This window comes from Nycticebus coucang, chromosome 6, assembly GCF_027406575.1.
Source record: "Nycticebus coucang isolate mNycCou1 chromosome 6, mNycCou1.pri, whole genome shotgun sequence".
NCBI classification, from domain to species: Eukaryota; Metazoa; Chordata; class Mammalia; order Primates; family Lorisidae; genus Nycticebus; species Nycticebus coucang.
In genome coordinates, this window is record NC_069785.1 from 21,858,635 (window position 1) to 21,883,864 (window position 25,230).

Here is a 25,230-nt window from a genome sequence, read left to right on the forward strand (position 1 = left end):
TAAAAGATTCAGGATCCCTAAGCTGAGGGTTCCTCTTGGGCCACAATCAGGTTCCTCTTAGGTCCTGAATTCTAAAAGATTCAGGTTCCCTAAGCTGAGGGTTCCTCTTGGCTACACTATTGCATGTGCAGGATCATATGGGAACTGGGGCTCAGAGAATTGATTTAAACACTGATATACTGGCCACTGCCAATGTTGTAAGTAATAATCTGTCCTTCATCTCTGACCCCGCATTCATTAAACTGTGGCAGGCTTACTTGTTAGCTTGTAAGGAGGGTAAAATCTCAAATTCGCCACAGTTCTTGTTGCTTATTTTAAGGGAAAATGTGCCCCCCTGAGTAACTAAGAAAATGACATGAATGTGCCATTTGAGGAGTCTCCCAGTTCCCCTGAAGCCCATTCACAGTCTGGTGTAACACTGGGGGACCATGACGGGAGAAGCCACATTCCTTGGGACCTACTCAAAGTTTAGTCTTTGTGAGCACACAAAGATGCTGAACATAATTAGGTGTCTGGCCTTGGAATAAGATCTTGGCAAATGAAAATAACTGCAGAAAGGGGAACGGGGGCAGCTCCTGTGAAGTCTAATGTGGTCTGAGCCAACCCGTCTAGTCTAAACACTTGATATGGATTACACTCCATAAAGAACACTACAACCATCTATAAATCTCAAATTTAAATTCCATTTCAATGCTGAGTTGATATTCCCAACTTTGGTGTTACCACATACCACCAATTCTAAATTTCTTTACTTGATGCAGATTTCCACCTTAGTGTGAGACTTTTAACTAGGTACAAAAACAGTTACCAATGAAAATATGTACAACCCATGTATTTAATCCAACTCATGATATTCACCCATTTTTAGACTCAGTAGTATAAGATGAAAATTTTTCTAAAACAATGTCACTATGAGATACTGTTTCCACAAGAGGTATTTCAAAGAGCTGACTAAAGCATCTTTCGAAAAGGGATATACAAGGGTGGTTTGGGAGACACACTAAATACTAAGGTCCTTCAACTTCTATTAACTTAAAATGGGTTTGTTATGGTAGACTCCTTGAAAAAAAGGAAAATAAGGTTCATTGCTAACTATGAATCGTTCTAATCAGACAACCTCCTATTACCTACCCAAATGTAGCTTTGGGAAAATGAGGTTTTGATGAGAGATGAGAGGGGAAAAAAGAAGACCAGTCCACATTAAAATATTTTAAAATTTTTCCTAAGTGTTTTCATAATGGAAAAATGGAAAATTCCTTTTAAGGAACTGACTGTTTCTTTAGGGAAGAACATTTTATCAGTGGTGTTCAATTATCATAATTGAACTTATGAGTATGGGAATAAAATATCTTAAACTATATATAATATATAGAATAGATGTATAGATAATCTATACACACACATATGAGGCAGAAAAGTTTATTATCTTATAAAAATATACTTGCAGTAGTACCTATTAAGTGCCACTGCTTGGGAATTTTCAAGCAAACAATGAATAAGTGAACCATCTATTTAAAAAGCCATTAATCTATTGGATGCAAGAAATCTCATCTGATCATAAATTGTTAAATCTGCCTACCCTGCAAACACTAAATCAGTTCACCTTTACAAGTCAGGGAGAAAAATTAGGAGAAAATTCTTCTGAAAAACAAGGTTGTGTACCATGGAATACTACTAAACCATACAGAAAGATGGAGGCTTTCCATCTTTTGTATTTACCTGGATGGACGTGGAGAACATCCTCTTAAGTACGATGTTCTACTTAGGAGAATATTCTCCATAGAAGAAAACGACCTAAATATGTTTGGACTGAAACCCTATATGACAAGCATCACACTTGATCTAAGAAATGTACTGCTAAATAAAGTATGGAAATGGAATGGAAAAGCAAGCATTCGGTGTACTTAGTACCAACATGAAGCTGGTAAATGAGCAACTCCACACCCACACAAGAGAAAAACACAATTAAGATCAAGAAGGGGGGAGGGATGCTAAGCTCTCACCTCATGGGCACAAGGTAGGGGTAGACAACGCATCTCCGAGGTGAAAGGCTCAACTGCAACTTGGACTTTACCTAACAAACGCCATGTCATCTAATCGTATGTACCCATATATTAACCTGAAATTTTAAAAAATAAATAACTGTTGTAGTTTGGATAACATTTTGCCTCAGAAATTTATTCCTCTATAAATGTTTTAGGAATTCACAAAATCTTCAGAGATTAGTTATTCTCCTAAGCACTTGCCTGTCCATCAAACATCCCATCGGTAGCCTCCCTCTTGGTTGCATGTCATCCTGTTTTCAAATATTTCCATAGTTCTTCTACTGTCTTGATTGAATTCACCAACAAATGTACTTAGCTCTGAACATTTTTAGTATTTCTCTTTAGTGCTACATTGAGTCATGTACATAATATGTCACTTTAAAATACAATTTATTGCATCCCATTGCTTCCATCGCAATGTCCTCTGCAAACTTCTTGCAAATTAAGAAATTTCCTTTCAAAGATGTTTCCATAGCAGAAAACTATCTCAATATCCTATATTTTTGGACCGAAACCTATATGACAAACATCATACTTGATCTAAAAATTGATTTATTTAATAACTTTATAAGAAATATTCATAAACATTAATACCACTGGAAAAAAAAAACAACCATATACAATACTCCAAGTATTCTGTATTATATATCCACACAATTCAAATCATGTAATCATAGATTTTTGTAGCTGGAAAGGGGTATTACTAACTCAATATGCAAATGAAGGAAGTGAGGCTCTCAAGAGTTAAGGGATCTGTGTAGAGTGTAACTTCCTGCAAAGAGAATGGAAGACTGACACCGGTGACCAGGACGTAAGCCACTCTGTGCTGTTGCACTAGCTCCCAAGGAGTAAGTAGCCAATGGTCATTCACAAGGTATTGCCCTGACAGTCTTCATAGCTGTGGGCTTCTCTCTAAGCATAGGTTTATTATTGAGTAATAGAACTCTTGATCTTTGCCTGCCCATTTTTCTACACAATGATCGACACCCTGTGGCACATGCAGACTTTTGCCCCAATGCATTATACCAGCATTACACTTATAGCCATCCTTTAAATATACAAAACCACATTAGCTGCAGGACGGTGTCCCTATCATAAAAAGGGCTATGCCCCAATCACTTGTCTCAGTTGCTATGCAGCCACATCAGTACAACATGGAATCAGGCCTGCCCCAGGAAATTCTTAACATTCTGAAGAGAAATACAAAGATGTGGGAAAATTCTTTTCGCTAAGAATGCTCTCTACCTTCTTAGTAGTTGTATCACATTGGAAATGAATGCTGAAAGGTACCTAACTTTCTACAGTTAAGAGCTTCCCCACATCAATGGGGAGGCATTCATTTTATTTTTTAAATGATTCTTATTTTCTTGCCCTAAAAACAACAATAAGAAAAACAAAGTATACGTATGTGTGTGTGTGTGTGTGTATATATATACATGCTGTATGAGATTAAACTATATGTGTGTGTGTGTGTGTGCACGCATACACACTGTATGAGATTAAACTATATGTATGTGTGTGTGTGTGTGCATACACACTGTATGAGATTAAACTATATGTATGTGTGTGTGTGTGCATACATACTGTATGAGATTAAACTATATGTGTGTGTGTGTGTGTGTGTGCGCATACACACTGTATGAGATTAAACCCTATGGATGAAACCACACGCAAGGACAGCACAGGTTACAGAAAAATAGGCCTTCATTATGTCTTCCGCTATCTCTGTTGCTAACTCTAACTCTTGCATATATAATTCCATTATACTTTTATAATTCAGGGTTTTGAAAATGCTTTTGAACCATTAATATATTTTCCTGGTTAAAATTCTTTGAGATGTTCTTAACAAGAGTCTTAGATAATGAATTTGGGCAAACTCTGGAACAGTCTTTACAGTATTATCATTCTCATTAATTTTCAAAACTACCCACTGTGTTGAGATGATTGTCATGGGCCTAAGACTTCAATTTGGCTAAATATTTTTGCATATATTTCAACATATAAGTAACTAACAGATGTTTAAATGTTACGTTCATATGAAAGAAATGGTTAAATGTGTTTAATCTTATGATTTCTTTGCCACGCTAATTCTTATTTTACTATTTCTTTATGTGTTATACAATTTCCTCTATATTTGGGACTACAATGGACCAATAATTCAAAAATCCCTTCGAAGATAACAATCCTTTAAAACATTCTGGAATTTAATCCATTTATGCATATATAATATTTAACATATAACATCACTTTTCTTAAAACAGCTTAAATAATAATAATGTAAATAGTACTATTAAACCATTTTTATATATAAAGCATAGGCCTGTACTATTTCTTTTTTTCTTTTCTCTCTCTCTCTTTTCTTTCACAGAAACAGTGGTTTCCATTTATATTCTTATTTGCCTTTAGCAACCTATGATACTACCCTAACCTGCCAGAAAAAGATGGGTCGAAGGTTAAAAACAGTATTACTTTAAGAGAGTTAAAGCAGTATGCAGTTCCATACTTTCATCCACTTTATTCTTTTTTCTTTGCCTTTTCGGTTATCTCTGAAGACTGCTTCTGTTTCCATTGTTTCATCCTTTAGCATTCACATATCACAGCAATAAGTATTTCATTACTGGTTTATCTGTCCAGAGGCTTGAGAAGCGGTAACAATTAACCCTCCCTTCACAGTGATTGATACAGGCTTTGCTTTCAATTTGTTCCACTACACAGATCATGAAATTCTGAATGCAATCATCCTCATTGACCTACACTTTCAAACACACAGCTACAATGAGACGAAAGTAATTATTAAAAGGAACACAGGACTACTGAGATCTGAAACAAAGTCTTTTAAAAATCTGTTAGATGACCTTCTGGGAAAATTGGCAAATTTTGATGCTAAGGAAAAGGGTAGGTTTGGATGATCATTTGCAGAAAATATTCAATGCCAGCTGATCCATGTGAATTATGGTGATCGGCCCTGGCCATACTACCTATCCGGAAAATCCAGAAAGCCATACTAGAATTGTTACAACCAAATGCAGTTCAACTGCTAACATTGTGGTTTACCCTGTCTCAAAATTTTCTCAAAGAAACAAAACTTCCAGATTTATGTAAAAACAGAAAACATTACCAGTGCAAAGAATCAAGATCTGAAACACAACAGTTTACTCTCTAAGAAGAGTTGCCTAACTGAGCCCTCTCCCCCTCCCTCTCGATGAAGATTCACTGTAAGAAATGAATACATTTTTCACAAAGTCTGAAAAATAGCTTCAAATAAATATTAATCTACTGCAATCGATACATATGAGGAATGGAGAGGGCTGGCAGGAGAAGGGTGACTACAGAACTATATTAAAACAAGGGTTGCAGTTAAAGAAAATCAGGGCGGAAAGCAAGGCAGCAGGCCTGAGGCTCTAATCACAGAACAGAGTGATGGAGATGAACCAATGCTGCATGGATTAGCAATGAATTAGTCTCAAGTAATCATATGTCTGCACAGAAGAGAGGCAAAAATTAACCACTGCCCAGCAACTGATGTGCTGATCTTGAAAGACAGAGAAAAAAAGAGACAGAGAGAAAGAGACACAGAGAGAGAGAAAATAGTCATATGTTAAACTAATGCAAAATCATGAAAACCTAAAGATGTGATTATACTTCCAGGAACATTTTATTTTTACTCTATGCCACATATTACATAATATGGAGTACTTAGAGTATAAACTATAAAGTGCGTGGATTCAAACAGGAGTAAACCAACCATTTCTTCTAAGCGTGCGCTTATATCTACATCTATATATTGTACCCTCCATTCTCCCCTGGCAAATAAAACCATTTTTGCATAACTTTGACATCCCCTAAATAATAATTTTTTTAGTATTTAGTTATAAAAAAGAAATAGCATTCAAGGAATGAACTTCCTTTGGAGAATCTGAAAAATGTATATGAAGTGAAGATTCAATTGTTGTAACTAATTTTGTTAGGAAGGGGGGAAAAAAATCAAAACTGCTGGTAGCTGGAGATTCCTGAGATTCTTATGAACAGACTGTTTAAATGAAGAGCACTTTAATCAGTAGAGGAATCCTCACGTTTCCAATGTCTTGCTGTGCATTCTGCAGGTTATAGTAGCAGCTGGTAGAGGTCATATATCTTTTGTGAGCATCCCAAAAAGGCTCACTGCCAGACTGTTAAATTATGAATAAGCAATGAACAAAAGAATGCAGATACGGTGGTGACAAGATAATCCAAGTAAATTTATCTATGACAAATTTCACAGGATTAACAAATTACATTTACACAGAACAATAAAAATGTGCAAAAAAATGATGAGCCTACTTTTCCTTACAGCACCAGGAAAACAAAAAAGTCACCAATCCACCGCATACATTTAAATTTAACTCCATCTAAATAAGACGTTTATAATTTGTGCAAGATATACAGTGTATTTATAACATTTTTCCATTTTAGGTAGACATACACAAGATGGCATATCTGATATATATTTTATATATATACTTTATGCTCTTAACTGTATATATGTGACATATAAAAGCTGTATACACCACATATAAAAATCCTGCATAACAAAAATTCATCCCACTCATATATATGAATAAGGTGCATGTTTTTCAGAAGTAGATTCTAAGGAATAAATATTTATAGGGAAAAAAATGCTCCCTCAATTAATGGAATACCTATTCCTTACTAAAATAGCTTTATTCACTGATATCTCCATTTTCTAAAACAAGAAAGACAGGTTTTGCAAACAGTTTCGATCATTCCACTTGCTGCCACCCAACACACTGCAGTCTTTCTCAGTAAAGTGCTTCTGAATGAAGTTTGGAATTAGCATCCTTTGCTGCACCGTTACACCAGCAGAGAGGAAAATGCACAGCTTTGGGGAAGAGGGTGCTAATTATAGCTACGGTCACGTGTAGACTCATCCAACATTAATTTTCTTTATAATAAAATTATTTTATAAATCTTTTTATAAATCTTACAAATGAGAAAGCTCTAGTTTATCAGATGTTATGAGATACTATTGAAATGACCTATTACTCCATAAATGGCTTTAAAATGCTATGAAGCACTACTTCACAAATATGCGATGAAGATTTGTTAAGTTTTAATGTTTTTCACTAGGTTCCCAAGTCAGAGCACTTTAACTCTGCACTGGCATACTGATAATAATATAATACTGTAATCAGATATAATTTCTTTAACGATGAGCTAATGGCTGCGTTAAATTTTTTGCTTACTCTTCCTATTGACTTTTGCTTTTTATCCTCGACATTTCAGTAAAACATCTCTCTAAATAAGTCTCTTCCAACATTTTATAAGGCAACTTATTATTTATGTAAACAAGAAATCTGCAGAATGTAAAACTGAATATTTAAGATACACACGCAAAATACCTTTACAACCTCAAATACACACGACTTATCTAGCCCTTTCAAGCCCTAAAATTTCTATTATATATTTTATTTTTTTAAAGAAGCTATTTGGCTATTATATCCAAATACCTAAAGATAAATGGGGAGTGTTTTTCTACTTCTGCAAGTCTAGCATACTTTCTGCAATGAGCAGCTAAGAAGTTTCCAAAGTATAGTTTTTGTTAAAGAACTGTTATATACTAGACCAATCCCTAGGGTTTCTAGCATAGGAAAATAAAAATGTTACCAAAGACTGAGTTTCCCTTCTTGAAGAAAGAAGCTGTGTGTGTGTGTGTGTGTGTGTGTGTGTGTGTTTGAGGGAAGGCAAGTACTAAATAATTTACCATTCATGTCTTTATTCTGCCCATTTTTAACATGTGCTTTTTTAACTAAATGAGTTAATACGGGTAAGCCCTTAGAACAGTACCTTTATTAGCACATAGAGCTCTATAAATGCTTACTGTCATTTGGCGGGGGCCCAACTTATACAAGTCCTTATAGTTTTCAAAAAACAATATCTAGAAATACAGTTAGGTACTAAAGTATGTTATTCAGAAAGCCTCGTGAAGCTGTTTCTACACACCCAGTAGCAAACTTTTATGAAATAAAAGTGCCCAAACTGTAAGCTTTAGATGAGCTGTGGCACGCTCTGAAGCACGGATTATAGGGCCTTCATATGCTGACCAAAAGGAATACGACCAACAAGGAATATGTAAGCGGCAAACTGATTCTCCAACCATTCAGCAAAGAGTCTGTCCTCAAGTATATGTCTATAGCTACGAAGTTTAAACATAAAACTATTAAAATGTTAGAAGGTGAGGTGACAATACCCTAAACATTGATTCTTTCTCTTACTTTATAAACACTGTATATCTCTCAAGTTCTCCAACATCTGGTAAAGGACCAAAATAGAAGATATAGTTCACTATCCAGGGTGCAAAACAGTCTTTCTGGCATTGCGACTCTACAACATCAGTTCAGCTTCTCTGACTTTGGAAAGTCTAGAAAATGTAGGCCCCTTGGCACTGGTAATAAGGTACATTTCTACAGCAACTACATTGCCTAAGTCCACATCAGAGATGAACCTGAATCCAATCTCTATGTCTACCACCTTCCTTGGGAATGCAAAGCCTCCAATCTCATCCTTAACTGGGGATATCAGGACTTCTCACATAGGACAGTACAGACACTAATGAGAAAATTACTGTGAAGTCTGTAATACAGAGTCTGAGACACAGTAGCGTCCAATAAATGCTTATTATTATTATTATCATAGGTAAACTGATTTTTAATTTTAATTCCTATCAAAACAACTTTTTAAAAATTTGCTATAATTTTGGTGATATTTATATAGCATCTTTTTCCTTCCTCTAAGAACCTCTAATCATTTTATAGTCACTGATTACAATATTCCACAAGTTGAATAACTATCCTTTCAGAAAACTAAGGTAACAAAAATTTTAAAAGATAGAGGGTCTTATATTTATTTGAATTCTGCACCTCTCTTTCAGAAAAGGGTGTTTTCTGGCTCTCTATATTTTGCATATGCAGGGCAAGTCTATAACCAAAGCAGCTGCTATTATAGGGTGTATTATCTGGTACTATCCCTGGCACAAGTTACCATGGTCATGGTAGAAGTTCAATAAATAAACCTGAAGGAAAGAACCAATCAATAATTACAGTGTAGGGCCAGGAGCTATAGCCTTAGTAAGGTATTTCCATCTTGCTGCTTATAATTTCATTCACAAGACCAAGTATTATAGTTAATTCACCAAAACATTATGCTTTACAAAGAGTACAGACAACAACTTCAAGTATTGTTTAATTTTCTCACTCCCTTGGTCATTTCTGACACAGTAGCAGTCACTTTATTCTTACTAACGTATGTCCTGTTTATGCACTTCAGTATTACTAATATTACCACAAATTATTCTAACTATGTAAGGTTCTAACAAACTTAATAGCGCAAACATCCTATTCACACTAATGAGGCCCAGCGCAGTAAAAATACCATTCAGTTACAGTTGGTTATTACACTGCCCAATGAGGGAGAAAAAAGGCCACTATTTACTATGAAAATACTAACATCATTAAATGCAACAACTGAATTTTCCCATAAATTCTAGAAGGTCTTACCCAATTGTAGATTTAAGTAAAGTTTCAGATATTCTACTACGTGGAACTTCGGTAGCATTTAAAATTCAAGGAGTGATACTGACAACATGAAGTTGTTGTCTATATCAACTAATCAACTAAACTCTTCAACACACTTAACTTCTTCACTAAGTTTCAGCCTTACTCATCCTACGCAATTAAAGACATGTCTATCAAACACCTGAATCTAGATTCTAACCCAAATGCAAGGCAGAACTTTAAAAAAATCAATTAAAATGATTAAACGCTACAATGTAGTTGAAGTAGCCACATAAATACAGCATGCATTGAGGCACTTCTGCTCTCCAGTGTGCCTAATTTGTTTTTCATTTTGCAACATTCTGAATAAAAGAGAGGATCACAAGAATTGTAGAAAAACAAAAACAGTCTAAGCTTTACATCTGAGTCGTCAGTAAGTAAAGCACTTGAGGGTTTATGAAGGAAAGAATTGATGGGAGTGGTTTAGAAATGTTGGCAATTATCCCCCTATAAGTAACCCCAAATATGAAGATCTACAGCTTAAAATATAACTATATAAAAGTTACTCTGCCTAAGTCATCCCTGAAAACTACTGCTTTACAAAATTGTGTGTATGTGTGTGAGTGCAAATAGATATCCTGTCATAAAAAACCTCACCACACAAGGACATCAAGTCCCATTAAAAGAGAATTAAAATGCCAGTGGATCCCAGATACCATCTGGAGCAGAGAAAAAGAGTCCAGGGGTTCACAGAAGTTCTGGCCTTCCCATAGAATAGCACTATACAGTACACGGGCAACCATCGTGTAGAACAGTGGTTCTCAACCTTCCTAATGCCGCGGCCCTTTAATACAGTTCCTGTGGGTGGCGACCCACAGGTTGAGAATCACTGGTGTAGAAGAACTGCAGGGAAAAATCTAAATTCGTTATCACTACAACCATCAAACTATTCCAATATAGGGATTATTTTTAAAGTGCAATGTAATTCTTACTAATTCATTGATAAAATATCAACTACATATAAATGTCACTTATACTTTTAGAAGCATAAAAGGATACGGGGACCAAAACGTTACACTTAACACCACTATGTGCTGAAAACATCTCCTGTAACATTTGTTTTTTTTAAACTAAAAGCACCAAAAAAGGTTGAATTCAAGTTTTCTCATTGTAACAAATCACATCTAGTGACTGGCAGATCGCACACTTAGGGTAGTTGAATGTCTCTGAATTCGTAAATCAGAAATTGGGAATCTGAAAGGATGTTGTAATGTGGTAGGGTCCTATGTAATAAAGGTCATTATAATTCCTGGCTCTGGAGCTATATGGTCTAATATCCTCTCTGGTGGATCTATGATATGTCCATGCATTACAGTTCTTGTTGACAGTCTGCTGCCTTGGAAAAATTTCATTATTTCAGTTTTTCCATTTGTAGACCCTTGGCCTTGTGATATGAAGGCCATCCTATTTCATATTTTCGATTATCATTTAAGCAATCTTGTGAAGCTATTTATATATATAAGCAAGTGTTAGACAACGCATATAATCATTTATCACTCTGTTTAAGCTTACACTGTAGAAAGAAATCCCTCCAAAAATGTCTCTGCCACTTCTGCTATTTAAACCAAATACCCCAGGCTACTAGAATAGACCAGCAAGGACATATCACATGTTTGACACTTCTCTGCCTAATTTTCTTGACTATCCATCTACATAGCAGAAAAATGCTTTGCCAATCCTATACAATTTGTAATCCACTGGAGTTTAAAGAAAATCAAACAAGTTTATGTACACAAGGTATTCAACTTGTTCTTTTGGGCCCTAAAGAGGCACTTTCTTTTAAGAAAATTTAAGGAGTACTAAATTGTAACCAAAGGGATTATCAAGAACAAGCTTCTTTTTGCAAAATTTACTTTGTAAACATTATTATAAAGAAATGCCTCTTGCACTATATTATCATACATAGGTTAGACATTTCATAAATAATAAGGCAATTCAACAGATATGTTTTTGATTGTGGATATATTTGAAAAGCAGTAAAGAATCAAGTGTGCATAAATGCCTGTGTGAAATCAATGATTTGGAAACCGTTTCCAAAAAATAAATAGCAGGATACAATTTAAAATGTCCATAGAAAGTCATCTTTTATAAACATATTTGTGTTTAACTGCTACAGAGAAATACTGCCATTCATCAGTAGGTTGCACAAAGTGGAAATAAAGGTGGAATGACTCTACTTAGTTGAAGCAAGTAACTATGAAAAACAATCCCCTCCTGAACAAACCATCTGACTTTCCATTTCTCATTACAAAACCAAATCAACTTACATGTGTAATGTTTACACTTAAAGTGTTAAGAGCATTTAAAACCCTGATAACAAAGTGAACCCTTGGGGCATAAAACAACTGTGTGGATAACAGGCCAAGTTTGCAGTTATTACTGTGCAAAGGCTCAGTTTATAACTCCTTCCTCTACAGAGCCTCTTCTGCCCCCCCCCACCCCATTGTCACCTCTCCTCCCTCTCCCCACAGGTTAAACCTTCTCAGATCCAACCTTTAAAATGACAGCATCCAACCTGAACAAGAAGATGCTATTAAAGGGCATTAAATTAAATACAGTATATCCTCCTACAACTTCAATCAGAATTTCAGACCAAGTGTTATTTAGTTCGGCTCTCAAGTGGAGCAGAATAACAAATCGCACACTTTGATTTACCTTCTTGGAATGCCAAATGGAGACAGGTGATAAAGAACGCACTCATGCACAGGCTATGAAGTTTCCCCTAGAAATTAATTCTATCTTCAAGATTCCTATCTCAGAGAAATTCCCAAAATGGCACACAAATAGGCTTCTGCTAGAGAGATTACTGGGGCCATCCCCATAAATACATTTACTACCTACAGAACCCAGGAAGAAGGAAGGAAAGGAGGGAGGGAGGAAGGGAAAGGGGAAGAAAGAAAGGGAGTAGGAGGGAAGGAAATCAACTATACGCTTCTGATTTCAAAAAGCACTCACTACCATGTTAGACAAAAATAATTATTAAAAGCCTTGCACAATGCTCTGAGAAATAGATTTTTCCACCTAAAAAGGTGAAGTAACGTGTGAATTCTCTGTAAAACACTAACACTTCTCAAGAACTAAATGTTCATTTTAGCTATATGAGCTGTCAGCTTTTCTATAGTTGGGGAGTAATCGTTAATGCTACACACATTCAGTATCTTTAAAAACTGGATCATGTATGATTTACTGTCAGATAGATGATTTCTACTGAATTATGGAGAGTTTAGAAATAGTCAATTATGTATCTACTTAATGTTAAGTATTTTCTTAACTCTGACAATTCTGCCTTCCCTATTGTATGAAAGAAACAACCGCACAAAAGCAGCTTTCTAAATGAACAGACGTCTATCTCCCTATCTTCTTTTGATGTGAGCTATAGGTTAAACACTGTACTGTATCTAAAATAAAACTACCTGTATACTAATAATTCAATCTTGCAAGTAAGCACTTGGTCCGTAATTTTTTTCAAGCTCACTTAGGCGGGTGAGGCAAGTAAACGTCCCTGCTGCGGAGTGTGTGGGGGTGCGCACGTATCTGACTGTATTTGTTTTGCTCATGAATCAACGGGTAGCTCGTTTCATACTTCCTACTGAGCCTTGCCTCTTTGGAGACCGAAAGAGATATTCACTTTGTTCAAACCAATACGCTATATGCAATTAATGTCATTAACGCTGGCAATTAATAGTCAATAGGATTCCAAACAAAGTAGGCTGGGTGGGCAGCAGGAGGGAGAACCACGTTGGTGGTAGTGGGAGGGGCGCTTAGTTACTCTGAAAATCGAACAATGCTGTTCACGTAGGACGGCTAAGGATATTTTGAACACAAACTGCCTTTCCCTTTGGCTCTACTAGTTTAACTAACTTCAAACAGACATGCTCGACTGAGCCCCTTGCCTGGATATGCAATTCTCACCAGGAACTTTTTAAAACACGGATCCCCAAACAGTAACTAACGGGGCATAGATGCTCCAACTGCTGACACATTCTGGATCTCACTGATTGTTTGCTTATTTGGATTTAAGGGTTTTCTTCTTTATTTTTCTCTTTTTCTTTGGGAAGGGAGGAGGAGGAGAGGAGGGAAAGATGAGCGCCGAGGCAGAAGGGGGGCCCACAAGTTGCCGGAGGCGACGGCCGCGCTCCCTTCGGCGCTCGCCCGGCCTAGTGCTCTGCGCGGACACGGCCCCTCCGCTGCACAGTCCGGGCCTGGCGCGAGCGCCGCGCTCCCGCCCCCGGCCGCCGCCTCCTCCTCCCCGCCGCCTCCGCCCTCCCCTCGCCCGCCCGCCTCCCCTCCCCAGCCTCCTTCCCTTCCTCGAGAGCAGCTGCCAAGGGACCTGCGGCGGCCCCGGGGATCCCCGGCCCCCGCCCTCTCCGCTGCGCCCTGTCACACAGCGCCTTCTCTTGTTTCCCTCTTTTTCTTTTTCTCTCTTTTTCTTTTTGCTCTTTCTCTTTTTTCTTTTTTTTTTTTTTTTTTTTTTGTCAGCGAGTCACTCTATTCGCCGAGCCGAGGAGGTGCGACTGCTCGCAGGGGCTGGCACCACCGCCAGAGCCGGAGCCCGCCGGCTGCCGCAGCCCCCGCGGGGCGGACGGCGCGCGTGGGGACCCGGGGGCGCGTCGCCGCAGCCCCGGACCGGGTCCCCGGGCTCGGGCCCAGGAGGCGGGCTGCGCAGCGGGCCCCGCCACCCCGGCGGCAGGTTCAATAAACAGAAAAGTGTTACCGTTCTCGCCTGGAAGGATCCTGCTGAAAGCTGGGCTTGGTGGGCGCCATCTTCCTGCTATTTTTTTTCCTCTCTTACTTTTTGCCTCTCTCCCCCCTCCCGGGTGGGGGGCGTGGGGAGGGCGGGGGGTGTGCGTGTGCGTGGGGTGGCGGGAGTGAGTGCGGGCGTGCGCGGCGCCCCGCGGCTGCCCGGCGGCCGTGGCCGTGGCCGTGGCGGCGGCGGCGGCGGCGGCCGTGCTGCTGAGGCGGGAGGCTACGGAAAAGTAGTGGGGCCGGAGCCTTGCCGGCGGCCGGCCGTCCTCTCGCGCCGCCGGTGCGCCCTGCCGCAGGTCGCCGCCTCCTCCGCCGCTTGCGCCTTCTCCTCCCCCTGCCAGCCCGGCGCCGCCGCCGTCCATGCGCCGCAGAGCGCCCGCGGCCCGGGCCGCCCCGGCTCCCGAGACATGCCCAGCGCGGAGACAGGCGACCGGCGGAGGCGGCGGCGGAGGAGGGGGAGGTGGTGGCGGCGGGGGGAGGCGGCCGCGCGGCCCCGCGGGCAGCCCGGCCCAGGGCCCCGCCGCCTCCGGGTTCTCACCCTCGCGCGCCGCCACACGCGCACCCCGGTCACCCCCACCCCACCCCGGGAGCCGCGGGTGGCAGGTGGGGCACACACCCTCCCGGCGGGGGTCAGCCGGGGCCTAGGCCGGGAGGGGCGGGTGGAGGACACGCTGGGGGTTCCAGCTTGACCGCTGTGAAAGTATTTCTGGGCATTTTCCAGCTGCTTTGCTCCAGAGCGCTGTCTCGCACGCAGACAGCCCCCCTTTCCTCCTTCTCTCTCATCCTCTCTCTCCTTCTCTCTCTCTCTCCCTCCGCCCCCCTGTCTCTCTCTCTCTCTCTCTCTCTCTCTCTCTCTTCTCGTCAGGGGACTGGGAAGCTCGGCTGCCGGCGCAACAACGCCACTCAGTTGCAGTTTCGAACACTTCCTTTCTCTGGAGTATCGCAGCCAGGAGGGAAAAAAAGAAAGAGCGAGAGAGGAACTGGGCGGCCACAAGAGCTCGCTGGGGCAAGACCCAGTCCCAGGAGTGCCTTGGGGGCAGCGGAAATAAATGCGTGAGCTGGCCAAGCCAGCAAACCCGGAGAGTCCCGTGGGCTGTCGCAGCGGCGGCACAGGCACCGTGTGGCTCCCGCGCTCTCAGCAGCGTTCCCAAAGCCGAGGCATCTGCATATTCACCAATGTACGTGTGTGCAGAGCTCAGGGTTCGCAGGTGAATCCCCTGCGTTTGAACGCAGTTAGATACAAACGCCTCAGGCCGTGTGGGTCCAGGGTCCTGGGACTGGACTGCCGGCCTCTGGGATCTCTAGCCGCTGCCCCATTCTACAGCTCAGCAAGGCCTAGAGAAAGGCTGGCTGGTCAGAGCGTTTTCTCCACTAAACCACTCTGAGTCCTGTGGGTGGCTTTTTACGCAGAGACTTTGGTCAGTCACGAGTCAACCAGACTAGCTGAAAGGACTCCTAAAAACATTTGCACCTTTAATGAATGAAAGAGCCTAATGGAACACATCACTCCTGTGAGAGACACCTGAAAAGAGGTCTTCCTGTCTCTAGGATTCCAGGAAGGTAGGGCTGGGAGTTGGAAATTTCCAAGGAAAACTTAAGTGTTTTTCCGCGACACAGGTGTTGAATCTGCATGATGATGTTTAAGTTCTTTTTTTGGAGTACACTCTACAGGTAGGAGAAAATGAGAATGATTGCAGAATGAACCGGGATAGAGAGTGTTGTGTACAAGACATGCATGGGCTGGCAAAGAAGCGGAAAGTTCCCAGTTAGAAGTTTTGGCTCCAGGACACGCAGTCTAGGGTGTTTCTGCCCAAATATGACAAATGAGAGAGGCTTGTGTTCTACTAACAGGTCACTCTTTGCTTGAAAAATCCCCATTGCTATCACTGCCTCACCAGACTTCCTAACGGTACTTACTATTATTTGGTAAAATGAAGTGTCACCATTCAGTTAAGCAAATGTATCCAAGTCTCCAGGTGGAAACTCCTGCCCTTCAAAACTCCTCAAACCTGACACGTTGGCGATGTTGGTGACCCACAATTCTTTGCAAGAGCCAGAGGACACCTCAAACACCTGCTAATAATCTTCTTGCCCTCCATGACTTTCTCTCCTGACCCCCCCCAAATTAACTGAAATTAAGGACAGTAACAGGTGTCCTCATGTCTGAGTACAGAAATCAGAGAAAGCTGCATTTTTCACAGCTATCATTTTCTGTCAAAACAGCAGAACATTTTTATGTTCTTTATTTTTATCAAGGGAGGAAATAATATATCCCAAAGGCTAAAGTTTAGAGTTGCCTATTTTTAAAGCCTTAGTTTGTCTTTACTGCAGTAGCATTCAGAAACCGGGTAAGTGGCCCAAATTCAAAGATGAAGATGGAAAGCACAGCATGCTTTCAGGCTCTCAGGGTTGGGGTGCCAGACTATGGGGGAGCCACCCTTGGATGCTCCTGACTTGAAGGAAGGCTGGACCCAAGAGGCACAAGATCTTCAGGGTGAAGGACACTAACACTCAGAGCAAACCTAAAGGATGAAAATTCATGCCCAGTTTATATTTTATAGGTTAGTTGGTCCAAAGGCCACCTGACATTTCTGACCCCTGACTCCCTACTTCACAGGCCATACTGTTGTAACCATTTGCTTGCACTTTCTACTTCAAGTGTCCACCAGATACAACTGTCATTTAATTGTTTTATAAATGACAAAAATATATAGACCTGAACCATGAAAAGGGAAAATCTAATTCTTTTCTAGTCCTTTATCTTTAAAAGATTCCCAGATCTTTTGTATTAAAGGTTTTTAGTCACTGAAGTAAAACAAGAGTGAAATAATTTATATCAAAAATCTCTTTGACGAGGAATTGCCATTTTTTAATTATTTTCAAGACTCTTTTTAAAACGTCCGACAATACGCAGAGCATATAATGAAGTCATCTACAGAATATCTGCAGTACTGGGCATCAACTTGGAAAACACTCAATGTGTTATGCAAAATCTGCTCTGGTCACTGGGCCATTGGTTAGGAAGCACAAAATGTGGCAGTGATAGATTATCTTAACCTTTCAGTTTAAATACTGTTTGTTCAAATCAAAGGTTCTCAAATCAATGAAGTTTGAAATACAAGGTAAAAATAGGAACTGTTATTTGAATTATGCATTGTGTATATTTTTAAGTTAAATGCCATTGGCAAACTCTCAGATGTTTCATCATGTGCAATCTGGGAAACACAAATATTTAATTTCACACTTTTATGTGTCCTTTTTCCTTCCATCTTTTATAAAACTCAGACCCACAAATAGGGAGCTAACCTTTCATATTATATTGTTAGTTTTTCTCAATGCATTTTTGTAGATTATGTTTTCAATAAAATCTTGCAACATGAGAAGTTGTCCTTAAAAACTTTAGTGTTCTACGACTATTGGTGGCACATTTTTTTTCTCTTTCTTTACTAACTGAATCAAAGAATGTTTACTATCTCAATGTCACAGCTGCAATTTAAAAAAAAAATCTATTTAAGTGTTTAGAAGAAATTCAAACAAGTAATACTTTAAAACTTCCTTCTCTCTACTTCTAGCCTAACTGTAAAATTTGCTTCCTAACTTGTATCTCGGAATCTCACGCATTTGCATTATAATGCGTTTAAGATGAATACTGAACAGCGCCCGAACAGACTAGGGTTTCAGGCTGCAGATCCCTGTCGTAACAGGTGACATGATAACACTGTAATGTAGAATTACAAGTCTACAGCTACACGTGAAAATTGCTCCTATTCTGTTTGGAAACAAATGATCAATCAGCCTCCAGTGATCAATTGCCCCCTGGCTGTCCGTCAGCGCGGGTCCGTGCTCCCGCTGAGGCATTGAGAAAATTCCCCTGGAAGGGAATGAGGATCCCAAACTTTGCGAGAGCACCTTGTGCGGCGTCTCAGACTTCGCTGCAACTCCTCCGCTACTCCGGGCGGAGGCTCTGGATTTGGGGCCAGGCAGAGGGCAAAGGATGATTTCACTTCGCCAGGGCACTGGAGTGCTTTTCAATCTGGATTCTGAATTATGTTTTCTTCCTCTTCTGTAGAACGAGGGGCAGGCAAAGTGAGCCCTGGCAATGTGCATGTGTGTTGTAAGACACCAAACAGGAGGCAAAGTGAGTCCCACCCAAGCACCCCGGGGCGGAGGCACTAACCCAGCCCAGGCGGAACTACTCACCGCTGCTGGTAGGAGGTGATGCCCTGGACGTTCTGCGGGGTGCCGTTGGCCGCGGCGCTGGCCCTTCCCATGCCCGCGCTGGCCGGCACCCCCGCGGCCGCCCCGCCGGCCGCCGCGGCCGTCACCTGCACGCTGAAATCCGGAAAGATTCGGATCATCGCCGCGGCTGCGGCCCCCCGGCGCGGCGGCTCTGGGCTCGGGCTGGCGGGGGCTCGGGGTCGGGCTCGGGCTGGGGCGGCAGCAGCAGCGCGAGCAGCGGCGGCGGCAGCAGCGGAGCCAGGCACCAGCCTGCAATCCCATTAGTGAGCCGCGGCCACTGTGCGCGGCGGAGAGGCGCTTTGATGTGCGCGCAGCGGGCTGGGGGGGCCGCGAGCGCGAGGAGGAGGTGCGGGGGGCGTGCGAGGGACTTGCAAACAGCAAAACGTGTCAGGGTGGGGCCTTTTTTCTTCCTTTTGGGGGGCGGTGGTGCTCCCCCCTCTTTCCAGGATGTTGCTCTCACTGGCTGCTCCGGCTGCGCCGCGCGAGCCCAGCTGAGGGAAGAAGGGAGGGGTGGCGGAGGAAGGATGCGCCGGGAGGCTTGGCGAGGACTTGGCCGGTGCGAGGGAATGACGGGCAGCGGAGGGTGCATTTCTTTCCCGCCCCACTCTGTACACACACACACACACACACACACACACACACACACCGCGCACTTCCGACCCAAGTGCAAGACTGAGGCGCGCTCTCCCCTCCTTTCTCTAGAGAAATAACCACCATCCAGGCAGGCTCGCGCCTCCTGCGGCTTCTAGCAACCTGGAATCCAGCCCGCGTGTGCAGGAATGGGGGCACAGAGCCTCCCTTCCTAGCTGGGACCCCTCTTTGCCCATCTTCTGCACAACAGGCAGCGCGAGGGTTGCCAAGCGCAAGTTGGGCTCCAGGAGAACTTGTACTCTAGGAGGAGGGATGGTGTGCAAAGGCGGGGGCGGGGGGGGGAAGAAGCCGCTTTTGTGCAAAGGGGAGTTTGTTCCCTTTATTAGAATGGACTCTTCCCGTTCCTGGTGAGCGGGCGGGGTGGTCCTGGACAAAGTTGTGAGGTGGACACTGTAGGTCTGGCCAGAGGGATCCCAGAGTGCCCCATGACCCACTTCTCTACGCCCCTTTTGACCGATGAAACGAATAAATTAGCAGCCACAATTGAGGCGAACTCTGCAAATTCCAACCACCAGGGAAACAAAAAGAGAAAACACGTGCATTTATTCCTCGCCTCTCTCTCAGTTACTTCTCCACATTGTTACCCCAGTGTTTCTATAGGGGGTGAGGAGGGATGTTTGTGGTTTGGGTGCGCCTTTTTAAGTGACAACTTACACTCCTCTCCAGGCTAGTGCGTGGGGTCGACGGGAGTCGATCGTTCCTCCACCCCCTGGACCCCTGTCGTCCCACTTCCTCCTCTTTCTTCCGGCTTCAGAGCCAGGAGTGGACTTGCGGGCGGCGGGCGCAGTCCCCACTGGGATGCAGGGCTCGAGTTCCGCTCCTCTAGCGCACGCCACCCTGGCCCCTTTTGCTGGTGCTGCTGAGGTTTCCCCTTCTCGTTCTCGCCTCCTTTCCACACCCTGCGCGCCAAGGCCGGAGCCCCGCAGCCTCAGCTGGGGGACGAGTGGCCGCGGTGTCTTCTGCACGAACCCAAGTTGGACTCGGCGAAGCCTGGTGACCGCCGCCGCGCCGCCCGCCCCAGTCATCGGCCAATAGCGCCTCGCCCGGCGAGGTACCTGCTTAACCCTTTGAAACTGGGGCGCAGCCGGCCAGCCGGGACACAGAGGGGGCTGGATCGACCCGCCGAAAGTTACCGAGGCCGACAGTGGCAGAGGCCGCCCGGCCCAGCGTCCCGGCACACGGTCTAGGGGCCAGACGCCTGCCCTCGCCGTAGTCCCGGACGTCCCCTCCTACCCTGATGGCTCTCAGGAAATAGCCAAGCTGCACAAAGGCTAGTCCGTGGCCCCGCGGCGCCCCGCGCCCGCCGGGGCAACCTCTGAACTCCCCTAACCCCAGTCAGTTTCCGGAGGAGCCTCCCGCGCCCCGCAGCCGCAGGGAAACGGAGGGAGGGAGCCCAGCTCTCGCTGGCCGAGCCCACGGCGCAGCTGCGTTTCCATTTTCCTCTCAAAGAAAATGCTTTGGACGGCAGATAATACCAGGAGATATGAAACTGCTTCGTCCTCCACGTGTTGCACGTAAAAAGAATCGTAATGAGCATCTGGGGCTTGTGCGAGGGATCCCGTAAGTTCGTTGAAGACCTAACCGAGGTCCTGACTACCTCCTTCCTGGCGAAGGGTCATTTTCTAGCTTAATTTTCTTAAGATTCATTTTGGGGATACTTATTGTTCAGAGGCCAAACGCAAGGTCTTCGGACGGGCTTGAGAGCGTGGGGGCGGGGGCTGGTCGGGATCTGAGGGCAGAAGGGCGTCCATGTCCCCCGCGGAGCGCAGCGGCTAGGCGTCGCGGCTTGACTGGGATCTCCCCACTCTCCTTCCCACCTCTCACCCACCTCTCACCCACCTCTCAGGCTCAGGGCGGCATCTGAAAGGATCTCAAATACCACTCACAGGCTCTGCGCAGCCTTTCCTGTGGCAAGAAATGGGAGTTCGTGCCAATTCTAGAAAGGCTGGGAATGTCTTAGGGGTTGGGAAAAGTTTCCCTCTCTGCACCGGTAAAGGCCAGCAGAGTTGTGGCCACCGGAAGCCCAACGTGTCAATGACCGATGAATGAAGCTAGAAATGAACACGATGCAGGCAGTGGCTCTCAGTAAAGTAGCCTCTGTCTGAAATGCTGCCCACTGTGGTGTGGTGCTGTGCCTGCCACCACTGTCCAGGCCGGCCAGTTGAGGAGGATTCCAGCAAGTGCCTTCTGCCTCCACGTGTTTTGGACGCCAGCAATGTAATGCGCTGTTCCAGGCTAGATCCTGATGAACCAGAGGCAGTCCCAATGTGCCACGTGAGACAAAAGGGGGAAAACGCCCTCTTTGGCCAAAACAGAAGTTTTAGAAAATCATTTTCCCCTTTAAAGTCTGTAAGCACAATCAACAATGAGTTGTGTTTCCACACCACTAACACTTGTGCTCTTGTTTCCATACCAATTCTATGGCTAGAGGCTACAAGTTACTTTTATTCACTACTTATTTTATAGACTAGTGGGGTCTGAAATCTATCACCCTATTTCCCTTCCCTTTGGGGGGGGGCAGTTTTTTTCTTGGAAGCCCAAAGAACACAATTATTTTTTCAATAGAAGAACTATGTGAGATCTATTTGTTAAACACTTAAAACTACATAAGCTGAAGCCTCTTTAACTATATACTATTAAAATAGTTTAATGAGCACGTTCAACTAAGCTCTAAGCTTCCAATTATCCACATTTAAGAGAAATCGTATAGTGCTTGCCTTCCAAAATCTTTCTTTTCTAAAGCAAGAATATACAAAAGACTCAAAATGCATTTGCTCAGTAGGTTGCCTTACCGTGCACTTGTTATGTCTGTTTGGTTTTTTTGTTTGTTTTGTTTTGTTTGACAGAGTCTCACTTTATCGCCCTCTGTAAAGTGCTGGCTCAGGCAATTCTCTTGCCTCTGCCTCCAGCTACTTGGCCAGGGCGGGTTCGAACCCGCCACCCTCGTTATATGGGGCCAGGGCCCTACCCACTGAGACACAGGTGCCATCCCATCTGTTTCAGTTTTTTATCCTCACATGCATGGTTTGGGAAGGTCAGTTGGCATTCATGAAAGACAAATTCCTTATTGGATCTGCTTATCTCCACGTTCATTAAGGACCTTAAGGAAAATATAAGTGTATTCTCTCATTAGTAATTCAGATTTCATTACTCTGATCTTCAGTTGAAATCTTTACATGCTGGCAGCTGTTTTGAAATATTTTGAAGGTTGCTTTGCATTCACCCAACCAACAGGGCTCCAGTTAAGACTAAACTGTACACTCTCTCATTTTATAGTCCCCTCCACATCTACACTTTAGTGTATGCAGAGATATAGAAAATGATTCTGTGATGCTTTAACCCTGAGTACATGCATACTGTGTGTGCATACACACGCTCGCACATATACATATACAGCTATCACAATTACATATTTAAATCTTCATCCTTGTTGTCAATCAATGTGCCTTCTGGTCATATAATAAAAATATCTATTCTCTGGGGATTAATTTCCACTTAAATGGTCTGGCTTTGAATTTTCACTATTTGCTGTCAGAAGCTGCAATAACAGATTATGAGAAGACTTTAAGATTGGTTGTATCTAATTTTTGCTTTACTTTGGTCAGATATTTAGGAGGAAAATAAAACAATATACAGTGATCATAATGAGGTAAAGCAAATAGAAAATAAGTGAAATAAAAATATTATATGTAAAGGATAAGAATAAGAAATGCTTTACTCTGTTGATGTTTTTATTGAAGTGATTATGCAGCAATAAGGGATTTGTTCTCCTATAAAGAAACTCATGCAATAATTTACAACCATCTGACCCTTTATTGTGGGAAGAGCCATGAACTAGTATTGCAGGTCCCTTCATATCTTGGGCGGAAGATTTTACATGCTAGAGAGGAGCTAAATATTTAATTTAATCAAGCAACTTTCCAACGTTGCTCCTCAATGCTATTGAATTCTAGCTCTTACTGCTAAATTGTCCATGTTATTAATATATCTTTTAGTCCATTCAAAAAAAAAAACAATAAAGTCTAAGGGGGAAAAAGAATAACATAAACTTAGCAACATAGTCTTTCTTAATATTCCAGATGAGAAACTAAGAAATTAAGAGAGAAGAGCTTGTATATTATTGCTTATAATATGTATATATATGTTTGTGTGTCCATCCATAATATAGGAGTTCTAAGGATTTTTTTTCATATTAGCACTAATATTTCAAACACTGAGATATCTCAAGCTATTGTGCTAAACTGATTCTGAGAGGGCTTTATAAATATATAGCTAGAAAGAGAAGAGGTTTAGTTGGAAGAGAAGGAAATCTTTTAGCTATTTATTTTTTTTAACTCAGTAGCAGGCAGTAGGGAAGGAGCTATTTAGAAAAATTAGTGTGAATGGGGGTTTCAGAAATCCATATAATTATTTTAGTTAAAATATTCACACATTGTGGCACATATTATTCCAAAGTATGTGCAAATCAATAAAATCTAGCTGTAAGATGAACCTAGATTTAAATTCAAAATAACCAAATACTCTCAATGTATGTAAAAGACAAATGTGTCTTTAAACAATCTTTAAAGTTGCTTTTGTTTATTTTTTATGATAATGGGTTTGATTTTGGAGTTGAAATAATTTTAATTTTTAGGGAAATTATTTTAAATTCACCTGCTAGAATGCAGTGGCACAATTTGTCCTAAATGTTGGTTCCAGTTTGCTGATTTGGTTACTGTCAGCAGAGGTAGAACTTGCAGGGAGCCACTAAAATGTGAGCTGGTATTTGCATCACACAGACAGCAATCCATGCTTTGTTTCAGGGAAAATTATACACAGTGGCTAACTGGAACTTCCATTTCTGTTTGACTTGGTTCTTCCAAGTAGGCATACCCAGGTAGCCAATATATTTTTTTTCACTAAAATTTCTTTTTGTTTGCAAAATTACTAGTTCAATGCCTGATGGCGAAGAAGTCATTTATTGTTTTTGAATTGAAAATTTTTTCAAAATGAAAACAACCATGCTAGATGAATTTTTACATTAATCTTTCTTTTTTGGTAGGATAGGATATTATATAAATCTAATCACATCAAACAAATGGTTTTATTCAGCTCCATGCTGAGACAACCATTCTGTTTTTATTAAATGGTTATGTCCCTTCAAATTTTAGGAATGGTTCTCAGAATTTGGGGTGCATTGGATTTACAAAAGAAGCTTATTAAAACACAAATTCCTAGGCCTTACCTCTACAAAATCTTCTTCTGTAAAGCTGGGTGGTGTCAATAATTGCATTTCTAACAAATTTCTAGGTCATGCTGATGCAGTTGGTCCAGGCACCACATTTGAGAACCACTGACCTACAATGTTTATGACCAAAGACCTGAAATTTGCTTTGCACTCTGAGTAGTCAAAGGGCAAGTTATTGAAGCTGTCTTGGCCTCAGCAACCTGGTGTGAATTCAGTCCAAGAAAAGATATTTGTTCTGTATGGTCAGAATTAAAATACAGTTCCTTTCTTTGGAGAACCAAGAGTTTCTTAGCAGAGGTACATATATATAAATAAATAAATTGTTTATAGATTTCTGTAAAAAGTACAAAAACGGCACAGGCCTTGAGAGCTCAGCCAGAATGGGAAGAGTGATAGGTAATCCATGGTCAAGAGCATGATGTGAGAGAATCATGCATCCTGGGATGAAAGTGGTTCTACCATTCACAAGGCTGAGTAACTTCAAGCAATTCATTTACTTTCTCCAAGCTTCAGTTGCTTTATTTGTAAAACAAATAATATAAAAGGATTATTGTAGGGAGCAATTGGTATAAAGTGTATAAAGTGCTTGGTACAGTGCTTGGCTCACGTTAATCATTCAATGCAAGGTAATTGTTCCCATGAGAATTTCTAAGTTCTTTACTGAGTTCTTTTTCATGAAGATGTAAAAGGTCTTAATGATTACCTAGACAAG

The 25,230-nt window shown here is 42.1% G+C and overlaps 1 protein-coding gene across 9 annotated transcripts in view; it reads right to left on the reverse strand.

Annotated features, from left to right (window-relative positions):
• Nucleotides 1-19,018, reverse strand: part of NPAS3 (neuronal PAS domain protein 3) — a 907,184-nt gene extending 888,166 nt beyond the window's left edge. For 5 of the 9 annotated variants that reach the window (XM_053594995.1, XM_053594994.1, XM_053594992.1 and 2 more), the window contains exon 1: nt 18,602-19,018. In XM_053594995.1, coding sequence (XP_053450970.1) covers nt 18,602-18,759 — 158 coding nt within the window. In that variant the 5' untranslated portion in view covers nt 18,760-19,018. Of the gene's footprint in view, nt 1-14,369; nt 14,837-18,601 lie in introns of those variants that run through there. The other 4 variants (XM_053594998.1, XM_053594999.1, XM_053594997.1 and 1 more) reach the window with 1 other exon arrangement.
• Between the last annotated feature and the right edge of the window lie 6,212 nt (nt 19,019-25,230).